The 24,798-nt window shown below is 50.0% G+C and overlaps 1 protein-coding gene across 1 annotated transcript; it reads left to right on the top strand.

The window, feature by feature from the left end:
• Positions 1 to 24,798, top strand: LOC148596106 (ras GTPase-activating protein nGAP-like). Its single transcript, XM_088530892.1, is given in 19 exon segments — positions 1 to 93; positions 492 to 630; positions 949 to 1,055; positions 2,470 to 2,579; positions 6,107 to 6,260; positions 7,468 to 7,566; positions 7,877 to 8,431; positions 10,299 to 10,443; positions 11,813 to 11,957; positions 12,819 to 13,055; positions 13,732 to 13,933; positions 16,430 to 16,608; positions 17,254 to 17,908; positions 19,214 to 19,362; positions 20,666 to 20,869; positions 21,361 to 21,477; positions 23,876 to 24,083; positions 24,288 to 24,348; positions 24,758 to 24,798. Coding segments are annotated over 19 exon segments (3,600 nt in total).

The raw sequence follows: 24,798 nt of genomic DNA, 5'->3' as shown, positions 1-24,798 counted from the left end.
ATGGGAGCTTCCCTGCAGCGCTGCATCGTGTGCTGCTGCTTGCCGTTCACGCTGCGTCCCCTGCGCCGGGGCCGTGTCTCGCGGCACAGGAGGGTGCGACCGGAGCTTTATGCCAGCTCTGTATCCAGAGGTGCTGCTCGCGCTGCGTCCTGCGCGCCCGCGGCGGGGGAGCGGGGCTCGGGTACCCCTGTGCGGGCAGCGGCTCCCCGGGCTCGGCGGCGTCCCCGCAGCGGGCAGCCCCACAGCACCGTTATGGGGCTGAGCTGCTGCGGGGCACCACGGGGGCTCTTCAGCCCAAATCTGTCACGCTGCCCCAGACTGGTTTCAACTCCAGGCCTAATACTGCAGTTGCCCCCAGCTCCTTAGCATTCATTCTCAAAGCTTGTAAGAAAGCTCAAAAACTGTCGGCACGCTCAGCATCTGCTAGGTAAACTACTCATAAGACTTGAAGACTTGTGGTTTCTTTTGCTCGTTATTTCCCTAATTAACAGGCAGCCTGGAGCCGCAGCGCCGCGCTGCAGGGCCGGCTTGCTTACCCGCCGCGATGCTCCATCTTGTCCTCCGGCGCCCGCAGGGGCTGCGTGTCCTGGCTCCGGCGCCATCCAAACCCCACGTGCCAGGGCATCGCGGGTAACGCCATCCCTGAAGAAAGCTCATAATAATATAAAGTTTTTGGAATAGTAGCGAAGAAACAGCAATCGAATCATAAATACCAGCGGGTATTAATCTGCACCAGTGTTTTTTTTATTTTAACTGCTTACTGCCTATGAGCAAGTGGGATTCACAACCTTGAGTCTGTGAGCGGAAATGTCGTTGTAATTTAGCGAGTAAATCAGAGATGGAGGAATTGGACAGTGTTTTAATGCACTCAAAACTGTGCCGGGGTGCCTGCGCGGTGCGGCGCAGAGCCCTCCTGCGCCCACTCACCTCCCTCCTCTTCTCTCTCAGAGGTCCTGGCAGAGAGGTCTCCTTGCAGACAGAGCATCTCGGGGACCTGCACGTCGGAGAAGACCAACTCCATGGATGCGGCGAACACGTCTCCTTTCAAAGTGCTGGTGAGTCCCACTTTCCTGCAGGGGAGCAAATTTTCCCATCAAACTGGAGGTGGAGGTTGAAATACCATAATGTATAAACAGGCTCTGAGGAGGAAAGAGTATTTACTTAGTATTTCCATTTTTTCAGGTGGTTTTGGTACCTGCTGCTATATATTACCGGTAATATTTCTGGTAGATCTGTAGTTTGTTTTTTTCTCCTGGATGGATCTAAGGCTGCAAATAGTGACACATCAGCATTAACATGGGCAGCAACCTATATAAATACTTCTGAAGTTGCTGCCAGGGTTTGCATTCTATATTCAATTTTTGGCTAGGAGAATAGTTCCTCTAGGTTGGTGATGGCATGTTATTTTTGCTGAGCCTGTAATGTTCTTAATGAAGGGGGTAAAGGAAGGGGTGACTGCAGTGGCTCCGTGCAGCTGCTCTGTGGAGGGGGAGAGCTGATTCCACCCCTCAAGTGCTGCTGAATCCTACTGGATTAAGGAGCTCTCTGTTTGCTCGGATCACGCTGAGGAACGCGCGCACGTGTGCCTGCAAGCCCTGGCAGGAGCTGGATGCAATGTGCTTTAAAATGCGTGTTGTCTTCCAAGCCCCGCGCGGGGCTGTGGCGCAGGGTGGAGCGATGCCTGCTGGAAACAGCCGTGACTTCCCCGCGCGCGGAGGTGCCTGGCGCTGCCCGTCAGCAGCTGGAGCTGCAGCGGCGCTGCCAGGGGAACACGTGGCTCCCTGTCCTCGTGGCCCTGCGGAGCGCGGGCTCGGAGGAGGAGGTGCAGGCGGTGGTACCAGCAGCCCAGCAGCAGTTGTTTAGAAGGCAGGTTAGCTGGACATGTAATATGTTTAGGTCCTGGCTAGATTTTGGGTTGAGTTTTGCTTCAAAACAGCACCTGGAAAAGTATCTGAAGTCACTAATACTGAAATCTTCAGAGATTTTTCAAGTGTGGGTAGTGAGATTTTGAAACTGCCTGTTTTTTTAAGGCTCGTTGTATACCAGTCAAAAAAGAGAGCTTGGATGCAATGGACACAAGGCATCTTCTAATCTTAATCCAAGAACTAAAAACATGGTGTGTGAAGGGGAGCATAGGGTCAACTACTCATTACCCAAGACTACTGCTCGCTAATAGTGGAGGGGGGTTGTTTGTTTAATTTTTGAGTCTTTTGAGTAGTAATTGGAGTTCACTGAAGTTCACCTGTAACATGAGCACTGCCGCTTGTTGCAATTCAAAGCTGTCACGCAGGGGAACGGTCATCAATGATCCTGTCCTGCCCCTCTTTCTGCTCTGGGGAATCCCAATACAGCAGATCCCTCATGGCGGTCAGTGGGAATCACTGAGTGTGGATGCAGTGACACTGCCCTGATTGATTTGTTCCCGGCACAAGAGGTTCCCTGCTTCACTGCTGTGACTTCTCGTTTTAGGGCTTCTTCAATAAACGTCTGAAAGGCTCCATGAAGAGGACAAAGAGCCAGTCAAAACTGGACAGGAACACGAGTTTCCGTCTCGCTTCTCTGCGCAACGCCGATGACAGGTAAGAGTCAGAGCATCTCCCAGGTGATGTCACCCACAGAGTGCACCTACAGCGTGAGTATTGCTGAGCACAAGCCCAGAGAGGTAAGTGAGGGAAGGATTTTATTGCCAGCTGGCAGATGGGTGTGTTTGGGACTGACTGATATGTTAGGATATGCGATGCAGCACCAACACAAGGCTGAAACCTTTAACTACTCTTAACAGTTGACAAAAAAGATCAGGTTGAGCATCTGCAGTCAAATACCTTTTTCATCTTCAGCATCCCTGCAAGTAAACACTGGGCCTTAGATTTCATGATAGAAAACGACTGGATTGGGTGGTTTTAGTGCCCCTTGCCTGCACGTAGTTGCCCCGGGGCTGCTGGTGCAGGCAGGTCAGAGTGAGCAGCCCTGGCCAGCCTCGAGGACACGCGGTGCCGATCCGGCACGCGAAGGGACCTGGCTAAGGCCGTAGTTGTGTAGCTGCTGCAGGGTGGAGTCCTACAGTGAACAGAGCATCTATTTCTCAGAAAATGAGAGAACTCCATAAGGAACTTAATGCTATCCATCTAAGAGCTCCTTGTGGTAAATTCTTGCTTGTGTCTCTTTTGCTGGAACTTTGGGCTGGAAATGGATTATATAAGAGGCAGGTAAAACCTGCTTTTTCCTAACTATTTGTAAAGTCTCTTAATTGTCTTCATTAAACCTTACAGTGTATTTTATTCCGCAGTAGTTCAGCAGGAGTATCAGACAGAGTGAAAAATAGGTTGCCCTGTACTTAAGAGCTCTCTGCCCTTCTGCTGTTTAGTGCATTTTTGCTTCTCCCTTAGCTGAGCAGAATTCATTAGCTGAGCCTCTCATGCTGTGCCATTTCAAACAATGATTCTGTCTTCTCCATCTGAAAGCAGTCCCATAAAATTGTGGAGATGGCTGTGGGTGTTGGAGGTCTTGTTGACGTGAGGAGCTGGGGAGCGGACGGCTGCTGCTCGCCGATGGTGGCTGATGCTGTTCCTTTAGTCGTGGCAATGTCATGCGGTCCATTTGGAGTGAAGTTTTGTTATAAACCCCTATTTTCAGGACTTGGCTGTATGAAACAGTGCAGTGAGCATAACCATATTAAATAAGGTTACCCTGTGGTCAAGTACTTTGCTTTTAGTGACTTCTGTCGCCAGCTTTCTTTGAAGTTCTGTGATGCAAAAATCTCTGCCATAAATAATGTAAAGGACATAAGTGTTTCCATAACATGGCACTCCTGGTAAATGTGGGCTGATGAGGCATCCTCTTCCAGTGGAAAGGATACTGTTTTAGGAAGGTCAATAAGCACATTTACAATGAGTCGCTATGACTTTGCTTTGATGCATGATCTGCTCCACAACAAAGCCCTCTCCTCTCTTCAAAAATGGATCTTCCTCTACTGCCTGCCAGCGTGGGCATGAATTGTCAGCTAGACCTGAATGGCACGTGGGTTTTCTCCGGTTGTGTGTGAAGCATAAAACTCCATCCACGGGGGCTGGCACGGCACGGCACTGCTCTCTTCCCTTTGTCCTCCAAGTCTCCTGTGCGCAGATTTAAAAACAAGGATCCAGGAGGCAAATGAACAGGGTGGCAGGGCCCGACACTGGGATTTGGGAAGGAGCGACCTGGAAAGCCAGCGGTGCAGAGAACCCTGGATAAGGACAAGTGTCCACGTGATCCTCCTCCTTTTGGCCGTGTGTCCGCCGAAGCAAGCAGAGGGCATGCAGCGCGGAAAAGGAACATCCTTGGAGAGCAGCCGAGCAGGAAGAAGCCGAGAGGAGCTTTCTTTGGAGAGAAACCTTTGTGCGAATGAGCAGCACGGCTCAAAAGCATGAGCCCTGTGCCAGGCTTGACTGCTGGGTTGGTGAAACCTCGTGCTGCAGGATCGTGAAAGTCAAGAGCACTGATGAGTCCTGCTTGGAGAAGGGAAGTGTCTAGGCACTGCTCGACCTCATAGGTACCTTCTGTTGGAAAGCCTGAGGCTTCATGGAGTTCTGTTCCCGCTGGTTGGCCACGCAGGCAGCTGCATGTAGGGGTGCTGAAAGGTTGTAGTTAAGTCTACTGCTTTTCTAAGGATGCTTCATCAATCAAACCACAAGGGAAACTCGGTTCCATCATAAAGATAAACTTGAAAATAGTTTCTTCTCTCCCCATCACCGCCTGCCACTACCCCAAAGTGTCAGTGTGTATCTCAGAGCACCTGGAAAATGCAATTGGTGGATCCAATAGCAAGAAAAACAACTCTGAAGTCATGTGGGAATGAAGCTCCTAAGCTGAAGCAGAGATTAGGATGCTGGAAGGAGAAGGACTGGAGGGAAGAGGCGTCCAACAAGATCTCATCTGTGTTTTGAACTATGCTGCTCTTTGGGGGTTTTTCCAACAGCAAAGCCAGCTCCAATTGTTTGGGTGCAAAAGAAGGTAGCATAAAGTAGCTGAGTCTGTGTAATTATTTGGAATTCATAGCAGGGAATGCCCATTTCCTCCCCACCTCCTGCTCTTCCTGCCCCTGTTTTTTTCTCCTTGAAGGGCAGTAGGAGCATCCCTATCCTGCCCCGTGAATCAGCCCTTTCCCATTTTAAGCAGGTAGTGCTCGGTGGCACCATGGTGCTGTGCAGGCTTCCAGGGCCAGGGTGACTGATAACATCTACCTTTTCTTGCTCTGACAAACACGGAGCCCTGCCTTCAAAGAAACTATTGTGTAGCTTTATAAAGCAAAGCCCTGTGAGGTTGAGAAGGAAATCGAGGCTGTCCTTATGTTGTTTTTCGCGTGCTGCTGGGGCAAAATCCAGTTCACCTGTAGTTTGTTTTCAGAAATGAAAGCATTAGTTTAGGCCTAAAAGTATTGTGTCTTTATTGTAGCTTATCAACTCGGTGTCGGCCCTGGGGAAGAAGGGCCCAAGGTAAAAATGCCATCACCTGTTTACTGGGCTGTTGACAGCAGAGCTTCCTACTGCACACAGATGTCACCGTAAAATCGAACTGGGAGAATACAGAAAAATTTTCAGTGCCTTGGGTAGTTGGTTCCAAAATGCGTGGAGGAGGGAGGGGTATTTCTAGGGACAAAGAGGAGCCTGCACTGGTAACGGTGTCGTGGAGGTGACCCTGCCCAAGCCAAGGGACGCAGGAGCTGGTCAGCTAAAAGAGAGAAGAGCTGCAGGTGTCGAGCTGGGGGCCAAAAGTGAGTAGTGGAGACATGGGGAGGAAGAAAAGGGGAAGCATTAATTGCAAAACTTCAGTATAGCTAAATGACTTGAGCGCCATAAAGCGGGAAATAAGTGTGTTTGACTTTAGGTCAAAGACTCTATATCTTAAGAAAAAAAATTGTATCTAGCAGGGGCAATTTTTGCTCCAACAAGAGCAGCTACCGTTCTGCGTTGGTTTAGAGATGTAGAGATGTAAGTGTGCTTTTTGCTGTTAGCAAATATTTCCCTAGTTGAAGAAACACCAACAAGTTGTAGCTTTCTGCGAGATGCTGCCACATTTCTTAGAAATGGTCAGAAAAATAATGTTTCCTTTCCCCATTGTTGTTCTTCAGGTCACATGGATTGCCAAAGCTGAAAGAGTCCCGTTCCCATGCGTCTTTACTGAGTCCGGGCAGCGCGGTGGAGACCTTGGATCTTGGGGCAGAAGAAAAAGTCTTTGTCAAACCACTTCACAGCAGCATCCTTGGACAAGACTTCTGCTTTGAGGTGAGCACTTTCCATGCACCCAGCAGATTATATGCTGTCAGTCAGTTTGAGTGCTTATGTACTCAAAAATGTACTTAGAGCACGCTGGCCTGTGATGAGGCAGCTGGAGAGCAAACTGGGAACACATGTTCTCCTGAGGTCTGCCGAATTGGCATGAGATCCCCAAGTCCTGATGGCTTCAGCCAGTCAGCAAAGAGAAAACATTCTCAATTACTGCATCTTCTAATTGAACATCTCTTACCTTGGGAAATCTCTAGGCATTTGTAGTCAGCACACATATGTACGCCCTAAGCGTAGCTATTGCTTGTAAGCTGGATTTTCCTCCTGTCACCTAAATTCACTTGAAAATATACCGTAACTGAGAAGTGTCATTTCCACTGTGAACCATATTGCAGCAGCGCAGCCCCTTCCCAGGTTGCTTGAGGAGAAGCTTCGGCAGCTGAGCACATTTCCATTGCACCGGGCAGCGGGGAGCAAAGCTCCTCTTTGCTTTTCAACCCGGGCTGCCTCCAGAACAGGCTGTTTGTGCTCCCACAGTCATTTCCCTGCAAGGGCAGCACCAAGCTGGATGCGCCCAAGGCCATTGCAGGCAGCTGTGGCAGGGGAGAGTCAATGTGGCTTCAGCTGAGTCCTTTGCATGTGTCTAAAGCTCTGCAGTACAACCTGGAAGCGGCCCTGGCAGAAAGCCAGCGGGTAGCAGGCTCTTCTCGGAGCCTTGGCCAGGAGCTGTTCCCACTCACTTGGCATTAGCTCCCTGAAGTCACCATTTCCAGGGAGTTTTGCCTTGTGTCAACACACTGCTAGTTCTGTCTTTGCGCTGTTTGTGACCAAATCATCCAGTACCTGGGATTTTCTGGGGAAAACTGCAAGCATTTCATAGCTATGGATCAATTAACAAGTGTAAAAAATAATTGACTGGCTGATTATAGCCAGATGTATTGTAAGATGTTTAAGAGTCTTTTAAGAGTAACCTTTGGCCCTTCATATGTTTCCTTTTAGTTTGATATTAATTTGAACTGACTTTTTTTTTTCTCTGTTTTCTGTGGGCCTCTCCATCTCTGCTTTCTGGGATCTTCTAATGCTTTCCTGCCTTTTTCATATTTACTCCCTGTTTCTCAAACATTCCTAGTTGTCATCTTTACTTTTTGCAGGATCGTCCATGTCTTCTGGACTTGCTTGATCTCAGCTGATCACTTATATATTGCAGGTAACCTGCTCCACTGGCAGTAAATGTTTCAGCTGTTCCTCAGCAGCAGAGAGAGACAAGTGGATGGAAAACATACGCAGAGCAGTGCAGCCAAATAAGGTAATGGAAATTCCAGAAATAAGGAAGCAAAGGACATGGAGCTCCATGAGTTAATGGGGCAGTACAGCGCTGGCAAAAGGAAAAGGCATTTCAGAGCTGGGTGAAAGAAAGTCAGGTTTTCCATGGGTAAACATGCGGTAGGTCAGCTCTAGAGCTGGCATGCTGCCTCCCTGGGAGCTTTCTGAGAAGAAAAATGTTCTAGCCTCTACCTTGGACATGCAGAAGACAGCAAGTTGCTTCTGCTTTAGGAGAGAATATGTTGAATTTCCTAGAGATTCTGAATCAAAGCTGAGATCTTTCTTCCATGCAGGACAACTGCCGTCGAGCTGAGAATGTGCTTCGTCTTTGGATCATGGAGGCAAAGGACCTGACCCCTAAGAAAAAGTACTTCTGTGAGCTGTGCCTTGATGACACTCTCTTCGCCCGCACCACCAGCAAAACAAAAGCTGACAACATTTTCTGGGGAGAGCACTTTGAGTTCTACAGCCTCCCGCCTCTTCAAAGTATCGCAGTTCACATCTACAAGGATGCAGAGAAGAAGAAGAAGAAGGACAAGAACAACTATGTGGGCTTGGTCAACATTCCTGTGGCCAGCATAACCGGTCACCAGTTTATGGAAAAATGGTACCCAGTGAGCCCATCTGCACCCAAGAAAGGGAAAGCAGGGGGACCTTCCATTCGGATCAAGTCCCATTACCAGACCATAACCATCTTGCCCATGGAGCAATACAAAGAATTTGCAGAGTTTGTTACCAGCAACTACACTACGCTGTGCTCCATGCTCGAACCAGTGATCAGCATCAGGAAAAAGGAGGAGATGGCTGGTGCTTTGGTGCACATCCTGCAGAGCACAGGGAGAGCAAAGGTAAGAGAAGGCGGCCCCTGTCCAAGTGACTCCCTCTTGCTGCTCGCAGTGGGTGTCTCTGGGGCTGCAGAAAGTAGGAAGCCTGGGCTGGCCTGACCGCACACAGCAGCAGAAGGTGCCTGTGGCATTTCTGGATATGGGATCAAAAGCTAGGAAAAGGGTCTAGAAAATACTTTCAAGGGCTTGGGCAAATGCATGTGGATGGGTGTCTTACCAACAAGCAAGTGCACTGGTTGATGCCAAGATTGAAGATACTCTGTGCCAAGTGAAGTGGCTGAAGTAGGAGGGACCATGCAACCTTATGTTACTCATTGGGGACTCATTGAGTGTTTAGGAATCTTAAGAGAGAAATAAGCTAGAAAGTTACTTCCAGAAATGCCTGTGATGGGCTGAACTGCCATTGTTGTCTCAGGCTGAATCAGTTAATCACTTCCAGCCTTGATTTGGTCAGGGTTTGAACAGCTTTTACAGAAGCTGTGCTCAGTGTTATCAGGACTTAGTGTGCTCAGGGATGTTATCAGGACTTCTCTGTGCATGCTGGAAAAAAGTGCGTGAAAATGTCCTGTAGGGCTTAGACAATTTTGAGAGGTATTAAAAGGCATCGATTTACCTGGCTGCTCCTGCCAAGCTGGGTGTGTGAGAGGGGTGCCCAGCTGTAGCCGGCGGAGTGAGTTACGCAGCCCCAAACACAAGTGTGAGGGTTTGAGATGTGGAAGAGCAGCCGTTGGCAGCATCCAGGTGACAGCCCCACTCAGCTGCTGTGAAACAGCCTCTCGTGTGCCCGTAGTCGTGTACCCTGCCCGCCTTGACGTGTCCCTCTGAAGGGGGGCTCTCTCGATAAGAGCTTGTTCCTCACCGCGCTGTTTCTCAAATCCAGGGAAGTTGCTAGCTGGGATAACTCCTCCAGGATGGTACTAAAATGCTTTTGGAAAGCAGCCCTTGGATTCCTGCAATGCTAGCTGCAAGGAGTAGGCACGTTGATGTGATCAGTTTGTCTTCGCAGTGCCACAGTATTTTTGAAGGTCTCTTTTCTAGACACGTTGAGCAGTCTGGGCCAAGGAACCTTTGCAGCTCACGCTGTGGTGGTGCTGCTAGAGCTGCATGGCCCCAGCCTGCACCATGTGAAAATATTTCTGTCAAATTTCACCAGAAAGCAATAGCTAATTTGTTCTGAATATTTGCACTAGTTTGTTCTGAATATTTTGTACTGATACATTAGTTTTGTATAATCAGTAGGGCTAGGATGCCTCGCTGCAGTGCTCTTTGGAGGACACCAATGTTTGCAGCAGCACTAGCAAGTCACAGTTACCATCGAGTCCTAATTCAGGATCGTGGATATTTTTTTCTTTTGAAAAGTAAAAAACCTCGGACAAAAATACAGCTCCTGTCCTGGAGATTCATTAAGTATTGAGTGTTTCTTGTGATGTGCTGAGTGTCCTTGGCTCATAAGCACTTATCACCTGAGGAAAGAGATATTACTATAGGACTAAGCCCTATATTAAGTGGTTTTCCACAGTGATGAAATTCGATTGTTACTTCCATGCATGTAGATCCACAGCAAGTATGCCAACGTGTTTTTCCAAGTCCAGAGCTGTTTTCATTTTGTGAATTAAGTTGTTGTAAGCCGTTCTTCTTAATTAAATTTTGCTGAGCTGCAAGAATTGATTCCTAACTTCCATCTTGGGTTTTTAAATATATAGTTTGTCTGTGTTCAGCATGAAAAGCAGTCCTTGGCACCCCATGTCCAAAGCTAGACAGTTATTTCAGTGATCTTCTTGCTCCTGTGTTTATCCTTCCTCCTTGGCTTCTGCCTAGCGTGACTGAGTCCAGTTAGAATAACCTCTGCCCATGTTACTTTTTTCTTCAGGACTTCTTGACAGATTTGGTGATGTCTGAGATAGACCGTTGTGAGGAGCACGATGTCTTGATCTTCAGGGAGAACACACTTGCTACCAAAGCTGTTGAGGAATACCTAAAATTGGTAGGGCAAAAGTATCTTTACGATGCACTAGGTAAGAAAGTGCCAACCTGTCTTTTTTTTTTTTTTTTTTTTTTTTGGTATTGCAAGGGCTAATCCAGTTGCAGAGAACAATTAGTCAAGGAACTGGACTGGACTCTGTGTGCTGGGATCTGGGAGGTGGCCCATCCAAGGACCACGGCTGTAGTGGTGAAGCAGGAATGAAAATTAATGGCTTTTATCCCGTGGTCTAGAACATTGGTGCTGAGTGATAAGACTGTAAATCACAAGTGTTGGAGATGGAGATACGCCGTCAGTCATGCAGCCTGTCTGGTGCCCAGGGCAAGGCTGCTCGTGACAATATATCCCTCTCATTCTTCATCACGTGCTGAATGTCGCTAGGCAGTTCACTCCAATGCTGTGCTCTTTGAAAGAGTTAGTGACATTACGTTGGTGTGAGCTGTTTATTTTATCTGCGAGAGCGTCTCAATACACGATTAATACAGAGCCTCATGGACCACAAAGAATGTCTTTCAAAGACACTTAAGGGAAAAACATAACCCAGGAAGCAACAGTTAAAACAGAGCTCACCCACAGAAGTGATGCTGATGGTTTAGCAAGTAAGTGATCTAGATGCCCTCAGCAGGACGATTTTGGACCCAAGCAAACCAGTTTAAGAAAATGTGGCAGCTGATCTGCTTGCAAGAACACTGCTGGCTTTAGCTTGGACGGGCTTGATGGTTGGTTAAGGCTTTTTAAGAAAACAGAGGTTGAAAAACAAAACCCCTTTGCACGAACAAGCCTTGGGGTGTTAGCTCGGAGCCGGCAAGGTCATGGCAGGAGGTGAAGTCGGAAGACACTGAATCATTAAACAAATGAATGAAGGTTTTGTCTGGTGAACAGCAGCAGTTTAAAAAACATTTCTTAGCATAAGTCTAAAAAAAAAAAAGGAGAGAGAAAAAAAGGTGAATGGTGCATTTAAATATATTAAGCAAAAGAAACCTCATCCTTTTTCGAATGTGTGTCCAAGGACTACAGAAACGCAAAGGGCTTTGGAAGATGCAGGCGACAGCGGTATTGTGAGATGTTCTTGTAAGAAACTGAGAAAACAAGCAGGATTTATCTCACACTGGAGTATTAGTCTTATCTCTGAGCCAGATTTGAAATGTAAGGAGGGCGAGTTTAGAGATAATAAAAATAAACATCACGGTCCAGTGCATTTCCTGGGGAAGGCCTGAGGACAAGTAGCAAAGCCTCATTCCTCTGGGAGAGCCAGAGGAGCCAGGCCACCAAGGTCTGGTGTCTGGAGGCCATGTCGCAAGGCAGCAAGGTTGCTCTGGAAAGGCACAAGCAGGATTGAAAGATGCATCAGGGAGGCTGTTCCTCTAGTGACTGTGGTCTGTCATCCTCTTCCCTGTGCCCAGGAGAGTTCATCAAAGCTCAGTATGAGTCAGATGAAAACTGCGAAGTGGATCCCAGCAAGTGCTCACCCAGTGAATTAGCAGACCATCAGAGCAACCTGAAAAAGTGCTGCGAGCTGGCCTTCTGCAAGATCATCAATTCCTACTGGTGAGGTGCTCTCTCCTCCTTCTCTCTCACAGCTGTTTTGAGTGGAAGGTGTGAATTCCTCTTCTAAGGATGTGAAGCCAGCAGTCGCGCTAGGAAGTAGCCGTCTATCTTCTGAGACTGCCTTGTTTCCTTTTCTCACTGCCTTATTACCTGACATGCAATATCATGGGTGACTTTGCTGCCTAAACCAGGGGGTTCCAGCGGGAGCTTCTGCTGAAGTCTTCTACAGGGGACAGATAGTGAGTTGTGCCTGAACAAGGAGGGAGTTAAGGGAAAAGACAGCTTAGCGGGAGCTCGGAATAAAAAGTGGGTTTGGTATGTATAGACAACTCTGTCTCAGCCCCTTTAGAATGGTAAAACCAAAAAGTGTGGGAAATCACACTGGCCGAAAGATTTTTATTAATCTCTGCTACTGAGTGTCCTTGGAAAAAAAATGTCCTTTCTGCTTCAGGGCAAAGTATATGCAAAGCAGTGGAAGAGCTGTACAAGCAATGTACAAATTTCAGTTATAGTTAATATAGAGTTATATAGTTCGTTTTGATCCAGTTTGTTTTAAATACCTGGAGCACTCTGTTCCAGCGTGGTCGTGGTGGTTTTTAGTCTGCGCATCGGTGGGTCTGAAAACAGCTTCATTTCACATGTTTGAACAAGAGATGATTTAACCACTACTTAAGAATCACCAGATTAAATGGTGATCTAAGAATAGATGTCTAATGACATTTCCTGGCCTAGAGAGGTGGAGTGAAAATATAAGTCAAGGATGATTTCTCACAGTTAATTATTTCAAGTGATTGGTCACCATTTTGACTTTCTGCCTGTCATTGCCCACACGGTTTTGTGTCTCTGCTTGCTGTTTTTCAGCGTGTTCCCTCGGGAGCTGAAGGAGATGTTTGCATCGTGGAAGCAGCAGTGCCTGAGCAGGGGCAGGGAGGACATCAGCAAGCGCCTGATCAGCGCCTCACTCTTCCTGCGCTTCCTGAGTCCTGCTATCATGTCCCCCAGCCTCTTCAACCTCATGCAGGAGTATCCTGACGACCGGACATCCCGCGCCCTCACGCTTATTGCTAAAGTGATTCAGAATCTGGCCAATTTTGCTAAGTAGGTGGTGGGGATGACCTCGAAATCTCTGCTTCTAGGGGTGCAAATCAGGTCAAGTAAGGAGAGCCCTGCCTAGTGGTCATTTTTGCAGACTGCTGATTCTTGGGCAATTTGGAACAGACTTTAGAAAGGAAGAAACTTCCTCCATTCCCTTTGGAACAGCCCAGAGCTGAGTTAGGCAGAGTCAATTTGAATGCAGACACTGGAGCTGCTCTGAATTCAGTAGAGGGACACAGGAGAAAAGCACGAAGAGGTTAATGGTTTAGCATGCCTGTGTGTGCCTGTTTTATGCTATTAAAAAAAAAAAAAAGTGTCGTTCCTGCCAAGGATCATGTTTTTTTTCCCCTTCCACCTCCCAGGTTCCCAGCTGAATATAGGCCCGGGGCACTTCTCCGTTAGGGAAAGGGGTGCAGGGAAGGTGCTGGAGAGAAACCAAGTCTGTGGGAGGGAAGAGATGTTACCAACCCCCTTGTTGACAGTATGAGTGGCAAGTTACTAGTATTTAACCAAGTCGAGAAAGCAGGGAATCTCTTAAATTGCCCATTTTCTCCCCTTCCAGACCCCTTTTCAGAAAGGCAAGTCAAAAGATAACCATGAAGTGTTTTCGGACAGTTATTTTACTCTTGTGCTTTTTTGTGGTGGTTGTTGACTGAGTTTTCCCTCCCCTTTCTTGCAGGTTTGGTAACAAGGAAGAGTACATGGGCTTCATGAATGATTTTCTGGAACATGAGTGGGGAGGAATGAAGCATTTTCTGCTCGAGATTTCTAATCCAGAGAGCATCTCCAACATGCCCGGGTTTGAGGGCTACATCGACGTGGGCAGAGAGCTCTCTGTTTTGCATTCCCTCTTGTGTGAGGTTGTTTCCCAGCTTGATGAGGTAAAGTGGAGCGGAGGCCTGGGAGGGCGAACGCAGCGATTGTAGCGTAGCGACCGTAAACACGAGGAGACATCAGGGGAGCAGCCGGAGCCGCGCTGGGGAGAGAGTGCCCAGCGGCTGGGGAGAGGAATGTGCAATAGGGCCATTGCCCAACGGTTCCCTCGCGCTCCCGCTGCGGCCCCGCCGGCTCCGGGAGGCCCCAGGGCGGCTGCTGGGGGTGGCTGGGCCCCACTGCTGGTGCGGACACCCAAATCAGGCAGAGAGGGCAGCACTCGAGTGCTTGGCTGGGAAATGGAAATGCTGGGGGGTGGCTCTTTTGGATGCAAGTTGAGGCACCTGGCTGGACCCTCCCCTGCCCAGCTTGGGCTGAAGTCGTGTCCTGGCCAGGCAGAACTGCTCTCCTGGAAGACCAGGGCCAAACCCGCTGAGATTCGTCCATTTCTGTGATGTTTACATTAGCTTTTAGCTTAGGGGGTGGCCTTGCCAGAGCCACGCTCCTTCCTCCCCACGGGAGACGCTCGGCTGCAGCTCTGAGCACTGGGGCCATTGAACTGCACAAGAGCAGAGTCTGGGTTGTTCTTCCCCAGCTACATTTGCTGCAAGACCCCAAATCATTAAAACCTTGTTAACAAGTAAAGCTGACAAGAGTCAGAAAAGCTGAGCTCCATGTCAGCATTTTTTTTTCCTGAAAGTACTTAAAACTGTTCCATATTTGCACTTCTGAAGCTGCATTATCTTGTCTGTATTCCGTGTCTTTTGAAACTGGAGAGCTGAGGTGACTTGCAATGTGTTGCTAATAATTTTTGTTGCTAGAAGGGTCTGCCAAGATACTGATTTGTTGGATATTTGTTTTCTCACAGCACATTATCTAAAAGAAGGCACTGAGCTTTGTGCATCAGAGTAAATCTAAATTTCCTTGACTCAGAAGGATAATGTATATTAATCTCAGTTAATCTTAGGCTGATAACGGTTTGTGGTCTTGTTTATCTGTTTCCGTCACACATGCGCAGAGTTTGCACTCCTGGTGTCACAGGCAATAAAATCTTTGTTATAAAGACAGCTCAGCAAGCTCGGAAAAACAGGCAAAGGGAGCATGTAAAAGACCAGTTCCACCATTTCCATAAGTTGGGGTAAATCCATCAGTGCCACAAACTGTGCCACCTTCCTCCAGCTGCTTAGGCCATCAGGTCAAGGGAAACCCAGTTTCTGCAGGGCAAATGGGTACTGCTCTCCAAATGAAAACGTCCTAAATGTCTCGGGCAGCTGGAAGGGGAAGGAGCCAGACGTAAAGCTTTAAAGCAGATGTGCTTTGTCCTTTCTGTAGGTTAGATGTATGGATCTATCCTAGCAGGCCCCTGGGAGCTGGCATAGTGGATTGCTATAAAGAGAACTAAGGGATAAAGTTACACTGCAGTGCTGTTCTACTGTGGGTAGTGAGTGGGAATTGAGGAGACAAGTAACCTCACAGATCTTAATAGAGCAGGAGATGCTCTGTAAGAAAGCTTCTGTAAAGAGACCTCTCTCTGGAGTGACCGGATCCTTGCTCAAGGGGAAAATAAGGACATCTTTGAAAAGAGGAATGTCTTTGAGGGAGTTTTACTTCAGCATTAAGTCTGTACTGCTTTTGTCTCCTGCTTCGGGCACGAGAGCAAGCAGCACCGTGTAGCTGCTACAACCAGTCTTGACCCAGAAAGGGCAAAAATAAAGGAGAAACTTCCCCTTCGGGCTGGTGCCGTGCTCGGCCTGGCCAGCACCAGGCTAGGGCAGGAGTAAACCTGAAGCCAAGCGTTTAATCCCACCTTCCATGGCAGTGTTGGAATGAGGGTCACTGGTGTTTTCATGCAGTTGCTTTTAACAAGGGAGGAGTGCCTTAGTTTTTGATAACCGTTTGCTGCAGGAGACGGCATCAGCGTAGCATGCCAAGCCCAAAGGCTTCTGAAATGAAAACCTTCTTTTCCCCACCTCTCTGAACCCTCTCAAGTCTCTCATGACCCTCGAATGCCGCATCCCTTGTCTGTTGGCATGCATTTGTTTTACCACATGACTCCCTTTGCCTGGAAAGTTCCCTCCCACTAGCTGAATCTGTAGCCTTTAACCCCCCCTTAATGAGTAGATACTGTAGTTTTCACTTTGGCCTCACCCAGCCTGGCTTTAGTTTGCATTGCATGATAGTTTTGCATTGGAATGGCCACAGTTTGGTTTTGTTGAGCATGATTTTTGTTTGTTTTGTTTTGTTTTGGGGGATCAATCCTAATTTCTTTTCTATTTCCTTTTCTTTCCTCAATGTCTGCTGCACCCCGTTGGTCTCCTCCATCCATCTCGTTGCCGTGATTATGCTGCTCCGTAACACTGCCTCCCGGTCTGGGCACACCCGCACACAACCACCCACCCTCCTTCCTTCCACCTCCACCCCTCCGCCTCTGGGCATCGTGATCCAAAACCTGGCAGGTGTCGCGGTGCTTGTTGTCCAATTAGGGTGAAAATTCCTTTCTACAGGCGACCGTGGCAAAGCAGGGACCTCTGCCTCGCATTCTTGCGGACATCACCAAGTCCCTGACCAACCCTACACCCATTCAACAGCAGCTGAGACATTTCCCTGAGCACAGTTCTAGTCCCAGCATCAGTGGCAGTCTCTCCTCAGGGCTTCAGGAGATATTTGAGGACCCCACTGACAGGTTGGTCACGGCCGGAGCTGGAGGGGAGATGGGGGATGAGGAGGGTTCACTTCAGAGCGCCCAGGCAGTGGTGAATGCCTTGTTGCTTGAACCTTCCCACACCGTAGGAGTGATTCATGTGAAGCAAAAAGCTGGGAGGTGGCAGAAACACCAGAGATCTTGCACAGGGTGGCCTGTGCCAAGCTTCTGCACCATCAGGTGTAGCTCCCATTGGAAATGCTGTCCCTTCAAGCTGCCTTGACTTACAGGAGCTTTCAGATAGCTCCTGCTGAATTTTCAGACACATGCAATAATATAGAGCTGGGGAAGGGTTAAATGGGGTCTGAAATGTTCTGAAGTCTTACTGGGAAGAGAAGGCTGTAAGAGATGGGGGAATTGGTGGGAATGGTTTGCAGTTCACCTGTGAAAAATAAATGTGAAGCACTTCTTGAATCAAGCCTAATGTTCAGAGGTAAGTGGTAATTAAGGAAGAGTGTGTTGCAACTTGAAACACTAAGAGCTCATAAAAGGAAATCTGGTTCCTTGAGTCTTTCAGAGCGAGGAAGTTGGCGCAGGGGTTAAATGAGGTAGAGAGGCTTCTCTGGGACAGATCTCGTGAGGATGCGGCTCAGTTAAAAAATAACCAAATTCCTTTTTACTCCACAGTGACTTGCATAAGATGGAATCTCCAACACAGGAAAATGTAGATGGATATTTTAGAGGTAAGACCTTGCTATTGGCTCAGCAGGTATCTACCCAGATCATGAATTACTTGGATGAGGACGAAAGGGAGAGCATCCTGCCCAACGGCCGCAGCATCTCCCTCGTGAACCTGCAGGACCCACACGCGGCCCACGGCGAGCACGCCGCGCTCGTGAGCGAGGAGCCGCTGCACCCGGCGGGCAGCCAGGTCTCCGTGGCCCAGGTGGCCACCATCAAGCAGCTGTGGGAGACACAGAGCACACCCCAGAGCGCTCCCCAGGTGAGAAGGCCTCTGCGCCCCGCTTTGAACCGACAGGGCAGTCTCCAGCCCCTCTCCTTCCAGAGCCCAGTTTAGCACCTCAACAACCCTCCCGTGCCAATGCTGAAGGCCTCGGTGGACTCCAGCCTGGAGAACTTGAGCACTGCCAGCTCCTGGAGCCGAAGCAGCAGCAAAGACTTCAAACTCAGTGTGCCCAGCAACAGCAGCCTGGAAGACTCCAGCAAGCACAGCACGCAGAGCGAGGACTTGTCGCGGTGGTGCACGGCACCCGACGGGCCCGTCCCTGTCGCCCTACCCCACCAGAACAGCAGCAGCCAGGTGCAGATCCGCAGAACGGAGGCGTGAGAGTGTGTTTGCCCCATGGTGCTCATTTAAAATCAGAGCCACCTAAAAAGAGACATGAATAAATACAAAATACCACTGGGTAAACTGCTGTCTATTGTTTTCTCTGGATTCGCTGGAGCACTCGCTCCTGCTTCCCTCACAGAGATCGGTTTGTTCCTCCCTCACCCTCACCCCGCAGACACGTCTCGGTGTGTGCCAAGCCGAGCGGCCGCAGTGTTTTGGGAGACAAGTTCCATTGCCTCCTTTTAATTGCAAATTGGGCTGTGGAATTCTCTTTTCTCCTTTTTTTTTTTTTTCTTTCTGTTCTTTCTTTCTTTCTTTTTTAATTTCAATAAGAGCAGAAGCTTGGCATGTTCTTCCCGGGCGAGCTTTGTGGCCGTTATAATTATTGGACTCTGTTCTCTGCAAGCCCCGCTTGTTCCTGAGCACAGAGGCAATCCCTTTGCTTGCTGGGAGAGGTCAGCTTTGCCTCCCATTGGGGAGGTAGGTGGGAACAGAAGTGTCACTGTGTTCCTCTGCCAGGGGGGCACGGAGGGGGATTAATACACGTTCCTAGAGAGCCTCTCTCTTTATTCTTTTCCCCTATACCAGAATAGCTCATAACCCTTTCGCAGCTAAAGTCCTTGCCCTCCACTTCTGCTGGCTCTCTGGAGACTTTCCGTGAAACCAACAGGTTTTGCTCAGTTCCTTCTCCTCGTGTCCGCCTTTATTGCCGTGCTTGCTGCAATAAAACATCTAAGTCTGGGAGACCCTGAAACGAGGACGTCGCAGCTCTTTGCCGCTTCCAGGCAGCGCTGCGTCCCGTCGCAGTCGCGTGGGCCGGTGCTCCCCGGAGCCGGTGGCCAAGGCTGCTGTCCCGCTGGCTCCCAACCCTCCGAAGAAACCAGCCTCCCGCTCGTCGTGGGCGTCGAGTGACGCCGCCTTGCTCTGTTTGTGGTGTGAGAGAAACCTAGGATTGCAGTAGCCTTGCTGCAAAGCTAAGCAGGGGTTGGGTGATAACTGGGTTTGCAAATAAGAACTTCCCCAGAAAGACAGGAGCTCACCTAGGCAAGGAAGAAATTCAGGATTTCATAGATTTCCTTCACTTTTGATTTTCGGAGGTGTCTTTTTGGGTTTTATTTGTTTTTGAGGAACTCACGTGAATGCTGTGTGTCCAAAGTCTAGTGAGGATAAAGCATCTCTGGAAGAAGGGCTTGGGGGAGACTCGGAGACTGATAGCTTGGTGGCCATGTTTTCTGCTCTGAATAAATGTGCTTTCAGTGCTGATTCATACGTATTTTCTTTGACAAACGCTTACAGGCATCTCTGCTGCAGGTTCACACACCTGTGGACTCTGCCACGATGTCACCAATGGAGAGGACAGCTGCATGGGTCCTCAATAGCGGACAGTACAAGGAAGTGGAGGAGGACGTAGAGCAGAACCACGATGAAGCCAAGCATGCTGAGAAGGTAGGGTTTATTCAGCACGCGACAGCCTTTCTGGCTTCCAGCACCCTTCAGCTGCTTCCAAAGTGGTTTCCAGGTGCTGCTGTGCCAGGGTCACACACTGGTCTTCCCACTGGACACTCTTTGTAGAACAATATCCCACACTACAGATTAATCTAGGTACAGGCTGTACTGTGTCATATGGGTGCACGCAGACATATCTGAGAGTTCCTACATTACAGGCTGATATTTAGCATTTACCTGCATCGTAAATCACGCCACCTCAGTGCTCAACTGGATGTCTTTTATGACAAGATTATAGTTACAATATGCTGCCATTTTTCTACACTTGCAACATGTTTTAGTGATCACGAACTCCATTAAAAATGATCATTAATTCAGCTGAGTGCAGTTTGGAATGCGGTAAGTGCTGGTACAAGTCTCTGCAAATGCAATTCATCTTGATCAGCAGCTGCATTCGGATTTTGTCTCGGGCTTCACCCAAGGCAAATATCTGTCATCTAGATGGTGGAGTATTTCAGGGCAAGCCAGAAATATCCATCATCTCCTGAGATGCACTTTTTAAAGTGTATTTATTTCCCAAAGTAAATGTGAGATGTGACTTTTTTTCCAAATAAAGGGTTTTTTCCAAATAAGAGGTTTGGTATTATGGGAGGGTGGTATGAAAAGAGGAGAATATTTGGTGGACAAGAAGTAGCAAGAGAAACAATTTAAGAAAGGTGAATGAACCAAAACTGAAGTGGAATGTGCTGAGATTCATTGTACTATTGCACAAGTGATTATCCAGAGGTGGTAGGTGGAAAAAACAAACCTCAGCCAAGTAAATTTGCAGACTATATGTAGTGAGTGATTGGCCCCGCCTTCAGCCTGGAACAATTGGTTTCATGTTCCTCAGGTCCTGAGAAATGAGTTATTTGGGTCCCTTTCACAAGTTTGGTCACCCCAGGACATCTGTTTACAGCTGAGCACCATTAGCACCTTGTGGCTGGGAACTCCTTGGGTCTGGAGTAAGTGGGGTTGTCACCAGGCAGGACTGAGGAGCCATGTCAGAGCTATTTGAGGGCTTAAACTGGGCTACAGGAAGACATTCCACAGTGTGGGAATAAACTAATGCTCAGTGGGAGCCTCCGTACTCCTTTGTGGTTGCCCACAGTTGTCTGCTTGTCATTTCCTTTGCTCCCATCAATTTATTTTTAATGAAAGCGAGCGGTGGCTTTCTCTCAGCAGCAGCAGAACATAATAATCTGATGGGTTCCTTTCTCCTTTGCATCTGATTCTTTCCTGCTCTGCTCCCCTCCCCACACGGTACGATCAGGAGATAGCGAAGCTGAAGAAGCGCCTGAAGGTGTCCAGCCTCTGGCTGGAGAAGTACAAGCTGCGCCTCCTCGTGCAGGAGGAGAATATACAGAGGCTGCTCATGCAGTACAAGTCCACGCTGGTAGACAGGGAGGAGAGGCTACAGCGGCAGCAAGAGGAGAAAGACAGCCAGATGAAGAGCATCATCAGTAGGTGAGACTTGGCTGCAAAGTCTGCAGAACATGGAGAGCAGGAAGCTCCCCCTTGTCACATTTATCCTTGACAATAAAGAGAGCAGTTGTGTGGGCTTGATATTCCTGGACTGACACCACTCCTGCCTTAGAGATGAGAAAACTGAGATATGAGTGTTGAGACTTGCTTTAGATTGTCAGGAGAGCAGACAAAAAGATTTAGGAATTTCTAACCCCAGTCTCTGCTATACCTCTAACTGGTCCATTTGCTTTGTTTGAAAACTGTACTCATGGGGTGGTTTTACAGGACAGTTAGATTATTGGCAATGACCACTTTGAATATAATAAATTCAGGCAGTTGGGGCTGTGAGAAGGATCGATAACCTTTCTTGAATGCAACAGACTTCTTGCAGAAAAGAGGACAACCGGAGAAGTCAAAGCAACAGCCCCAGAGCAGCCAAAACACTCAGGAATAGTTTTAAACTGCACTAATTCTCTCTTTTTGCACATCAGACTCATGGCAGTTGAAGAGGAGCTGAAAAAGGATCATGCTGAGATGCAAGCCATCATTGATGCGAAGCAGAAAATCATTGATGCGCAGGTAAGGAGCTCAGGATCTCCAGGAGCTGAGTGCCCTGTGCCTAGAACCCATCATTCTTCCCTATCTTCCTGTCCCAACGTTATGATATAGCTGCCAAGGTAGTACTGGCCATGGTGTTGCACACATGACTTAACTGCCTCCTAGGAGAGAATTGGGAGTTTTGTACAATAAAGACCCTGCTGTCTGAGAGCAGGCTTCGAAAAGTCAAAATCACAGGACTTTTCTACTTGAGGAGAACCCAAGTGGTGAAGGAGCAGTGGGGCATTGTGTGGACACTGCTCCAAGCGTGGGCCTGGCAGCTCTGGAGCAGCTGTGCTTCTTAGCAGCATAGGTCAGTGGCCATGTGCATGCAGCCCAGCTGTGCACGCTCAACCATGGCTCAGAATGGCAAGGGAATGGCGCGCTTGCCATGGAGCTTGCCCTGTCTCGCTTGTGTAGCATTTGACCTCATCTGACTCTCCGCATCAGCCCGCTTGGCCACCAGGCCAAGACAACACCCGGTCAACACAAGTCACTTGTGGAAAGTGGGACCCAGCGGGAGTGATGCATATGAATGTGTCATGTGGGGTAGTGGTGTGTCTGCTGTGCCCTTGCTGATTCCAGAGAGCAAAGCTTAGGCAACACAACCTGAGGCTGATTTGATATCTGCCTGTTAATGTGGGCGAATTTGTGTTTAGGGAGCACCTTTCCTGTTGCTGGGCTTTTTAATCGCTCCAGCTGGATGATTTTTTAATAGATGATCTTTTAAGAGGATTACACGTTTCAGCAAAGAACACCTTAAAAAAGTAACAAAGCTGTTTTTCAAGCTGTATTTTTATGCTAGTAGCACTGGACTGTGTGGTCTGTGAGATCCATCTCTGCATTTCATTGCCTGGCTTTGTTCTAAAGAAGATTTATTTTTGTTCTGTGAATAATTTTTGAAGGTTCTTGTATATGTACAGACACAGATACCTTTGAGATCTTTTATGGATATTCCTACAAAGAATACAAAATAACTTTAAACAGTTTAAACCTCTTGAACCTGTGCTGATTCAAAATGCTGTTCTGTGCCATGAAGTTGGATTTTGTGTAGCTGGGGGTGGTGGGGGAGCACCAGGCGACGCCGGTCAACGTTTCGGGTGACGGGCGCCGAGGCTGGGCAGCCCCTGGGCAGAGCGAGTCCCCAGTCGCGTGTCCGGGCGCCAGGACCTGTATGGGGAGAGCCGCGGGGTGCAGGGCTGCGGCCCCAAGCTCTGCCTCCCTCCTACAGGAGCCGCCCGTTCCTGAAGCCTTCCACATTCCTGGGAATAGCTGGGATGTGGAGGCAGAGGCAACGCGGAGAACTGGTCTCGGCTCTGACGCTCTGTACAAGACAAAGCCTTTTCTTTCTTTTTTTTTTTTTTTTTTTTCTGAAGCTGAAAGACTTCTTGGACTGAAATCCTATCTTAGGCAGTGGATTTTTGGTTGCTTCATTACTAGCAACTTCAGTGGTGAAAAAGGAACTACATTGCATTAATTGGGCAGGACAGCGCGCAGTGCCTTTTCCTGGTGGAAACAGAGGGCATCCCAAAAGCTGCCCCATGGCAGTGGCTGAGGCAAGCCCAGCACAACCAGCTCCAGGCCTCATGTGGCAGCTGCATCTGCAGGGGCTGGAGCCTGCCCAGACAGGAGTGCACGGGGCAACTACAACGGAGGGGCTGCTGTGCTGTCGCCCTGGCTCGCGGCGCCTGCCAGTCTGCGCCTCCTGGCCACGGCGGCAGCATGGCGCACGTGCGGAGGCCAGGCCGTGCTGCGGGCAGCGGAGCCAGGGATGCGTCCCAGGCGCTCCCCGAGCCCGCCAGGAACGGGCCGCGCACGCTTGCGCGGCGCCCGGCACCTCCCCTGCTGCGTGCGCCCGACTACCAGAGCCTGGAGCAGGGCGGGCAGCGCAGGAGGAAGCTGGGGGCTCCCCAGGACAGGTGAGCGCTGCTCGTGCTGCGCACCCAGCACAGGGCGCTGCCTTCGCGCAGCCTCCCAGCCGCCAGAGCCCCAGACGCCCCGGACTGAGCCGCCACTTCAGCCTCTGTGGAGGGGCAGCTGCAGCCAGGAGCTGCCTGGGCCACCCCTTGGCCACCAGCTGCCCTTGAGCAGTGTCCCGGGCCCTGCCAAGGGAGCTGCCCGTGCCCACGTGCACCTGCCCCACGCTGACCCTCTCCGCGGAGGGCAAAAAGCCCCTGGCAGCTCTCGCACAGTCCTGCTCCAGGGCCAGCCGGATGCTGCGTCGGGGAGCACTTGCCCACCCAGCTGGGGCAAGCTCAGCCGGCAGCCGGGAGGCCAATGCCAGCCCAGGCTGCTGCTGCCGCCCAGGGCCTGGCTGCCTCTGGGGCCCTGCCAGGTGCCCGGGGCAGCTCTCAGCAAGGACGCTGCTGCCCAGTGCACAACCTCATGGCTCTCTCTGCTCTCTTGCAGCGTGGACACCTTCTCCCGCATCTTCCATCGGGAGAGAGAGCCGCGAAACATCCTGGAGGCAGAGAAATGCACCCCCAAGCCACCCGAAAGGCTCCCCGAGCTGCGCAACAGCCCCCATCCCCGCCACATCCACAGGATCCCGGCCATTGGGCAGGGTGGTGCGCAGTGCGTTTTCCTAGTGGAAACAGAGGGCACCAAGGAAGAGCAGGTAGGAAGTGCTGCCTTGTGGGGCTGGGAGCAAGCAGGGGCCATGGGGAACAAGAGCTCTGGGCAGGCCACAAAGGGCAAGGAGAAGCAGTGGGTGCTCCGTGGCCTCCCATCCAGGCCAGGGGCCACTGCCTGCTGCACCCCCAAAGCTGCCTGCCCCACGGAAGCCACACGAGCTCCTTCCGACCCTTCTCTCCCTTGGCAGGCTCACTGGTGGCAGTGGGCGCGCACCTCCAGCCCCAGGGAGCGCTTCAGGAGGCCGGCGGGTAAGTTGTGTCCACCGCAAAGAGCCCGCGCAGAACCGCCCTCCCTTTGGGGCTGCTGGGGGGAGCCGGGTCCCTCGGCCCGAGCCCCTGCAGCGGGGGCTTCCCCGCTGCCCTGGAGAGGCGCCAGCCCTCCCTCCGTGCCAGCGGGACCACAAGGCCCAAAGCTCTGGCCGGCCTCTCCAAGCGCTCCGGGCACTCGGCACCTCCTCTCAGGCAGCCGCAGCGCTGCTGTCTCTGGCTTGTCAGGGCTGCAGCAGGGCAGCCCTTCCTCACGCACTGCTGGTCCCTCGGCCAGCCTTCCTGTGGCCCCTGCACGCGTCCCCCTTGCAGCCGCCTTGCTCTGAGCCTCAGCAGCTCTCAGCCTCCTCTGGGGGCCTGGGCTCCACAGTGCCACCTGCTTGCCCTACAGGGCCCCTCAACAGCTTGCCCAGCAAGAGGGAAGCAGCCTAA

The sequence above is a fragment of the Tinamus guttatus genome, unplaced genomic scaffold (genome assembly GCF_059628265.1).
Source record: "Tinamus guttatus ecotype Peru unplaced genomic scaffold, ASM5962826v1 Tinamus_guttatus_pri_ptg000031l, whole genome shotgun sequence".
Classification (NCBI taxonomy): Eukaryota; Metazoa; Chordata; class Aves; order Tinamiformes; family Tinamidae; genus Tinamus; species Tinamus guttatus.
The sequence above is the reverse complement of the archived record's forward strand: the minus strand, read 5'-3'. Positions and strand labels throughout refer to the sequence as shown.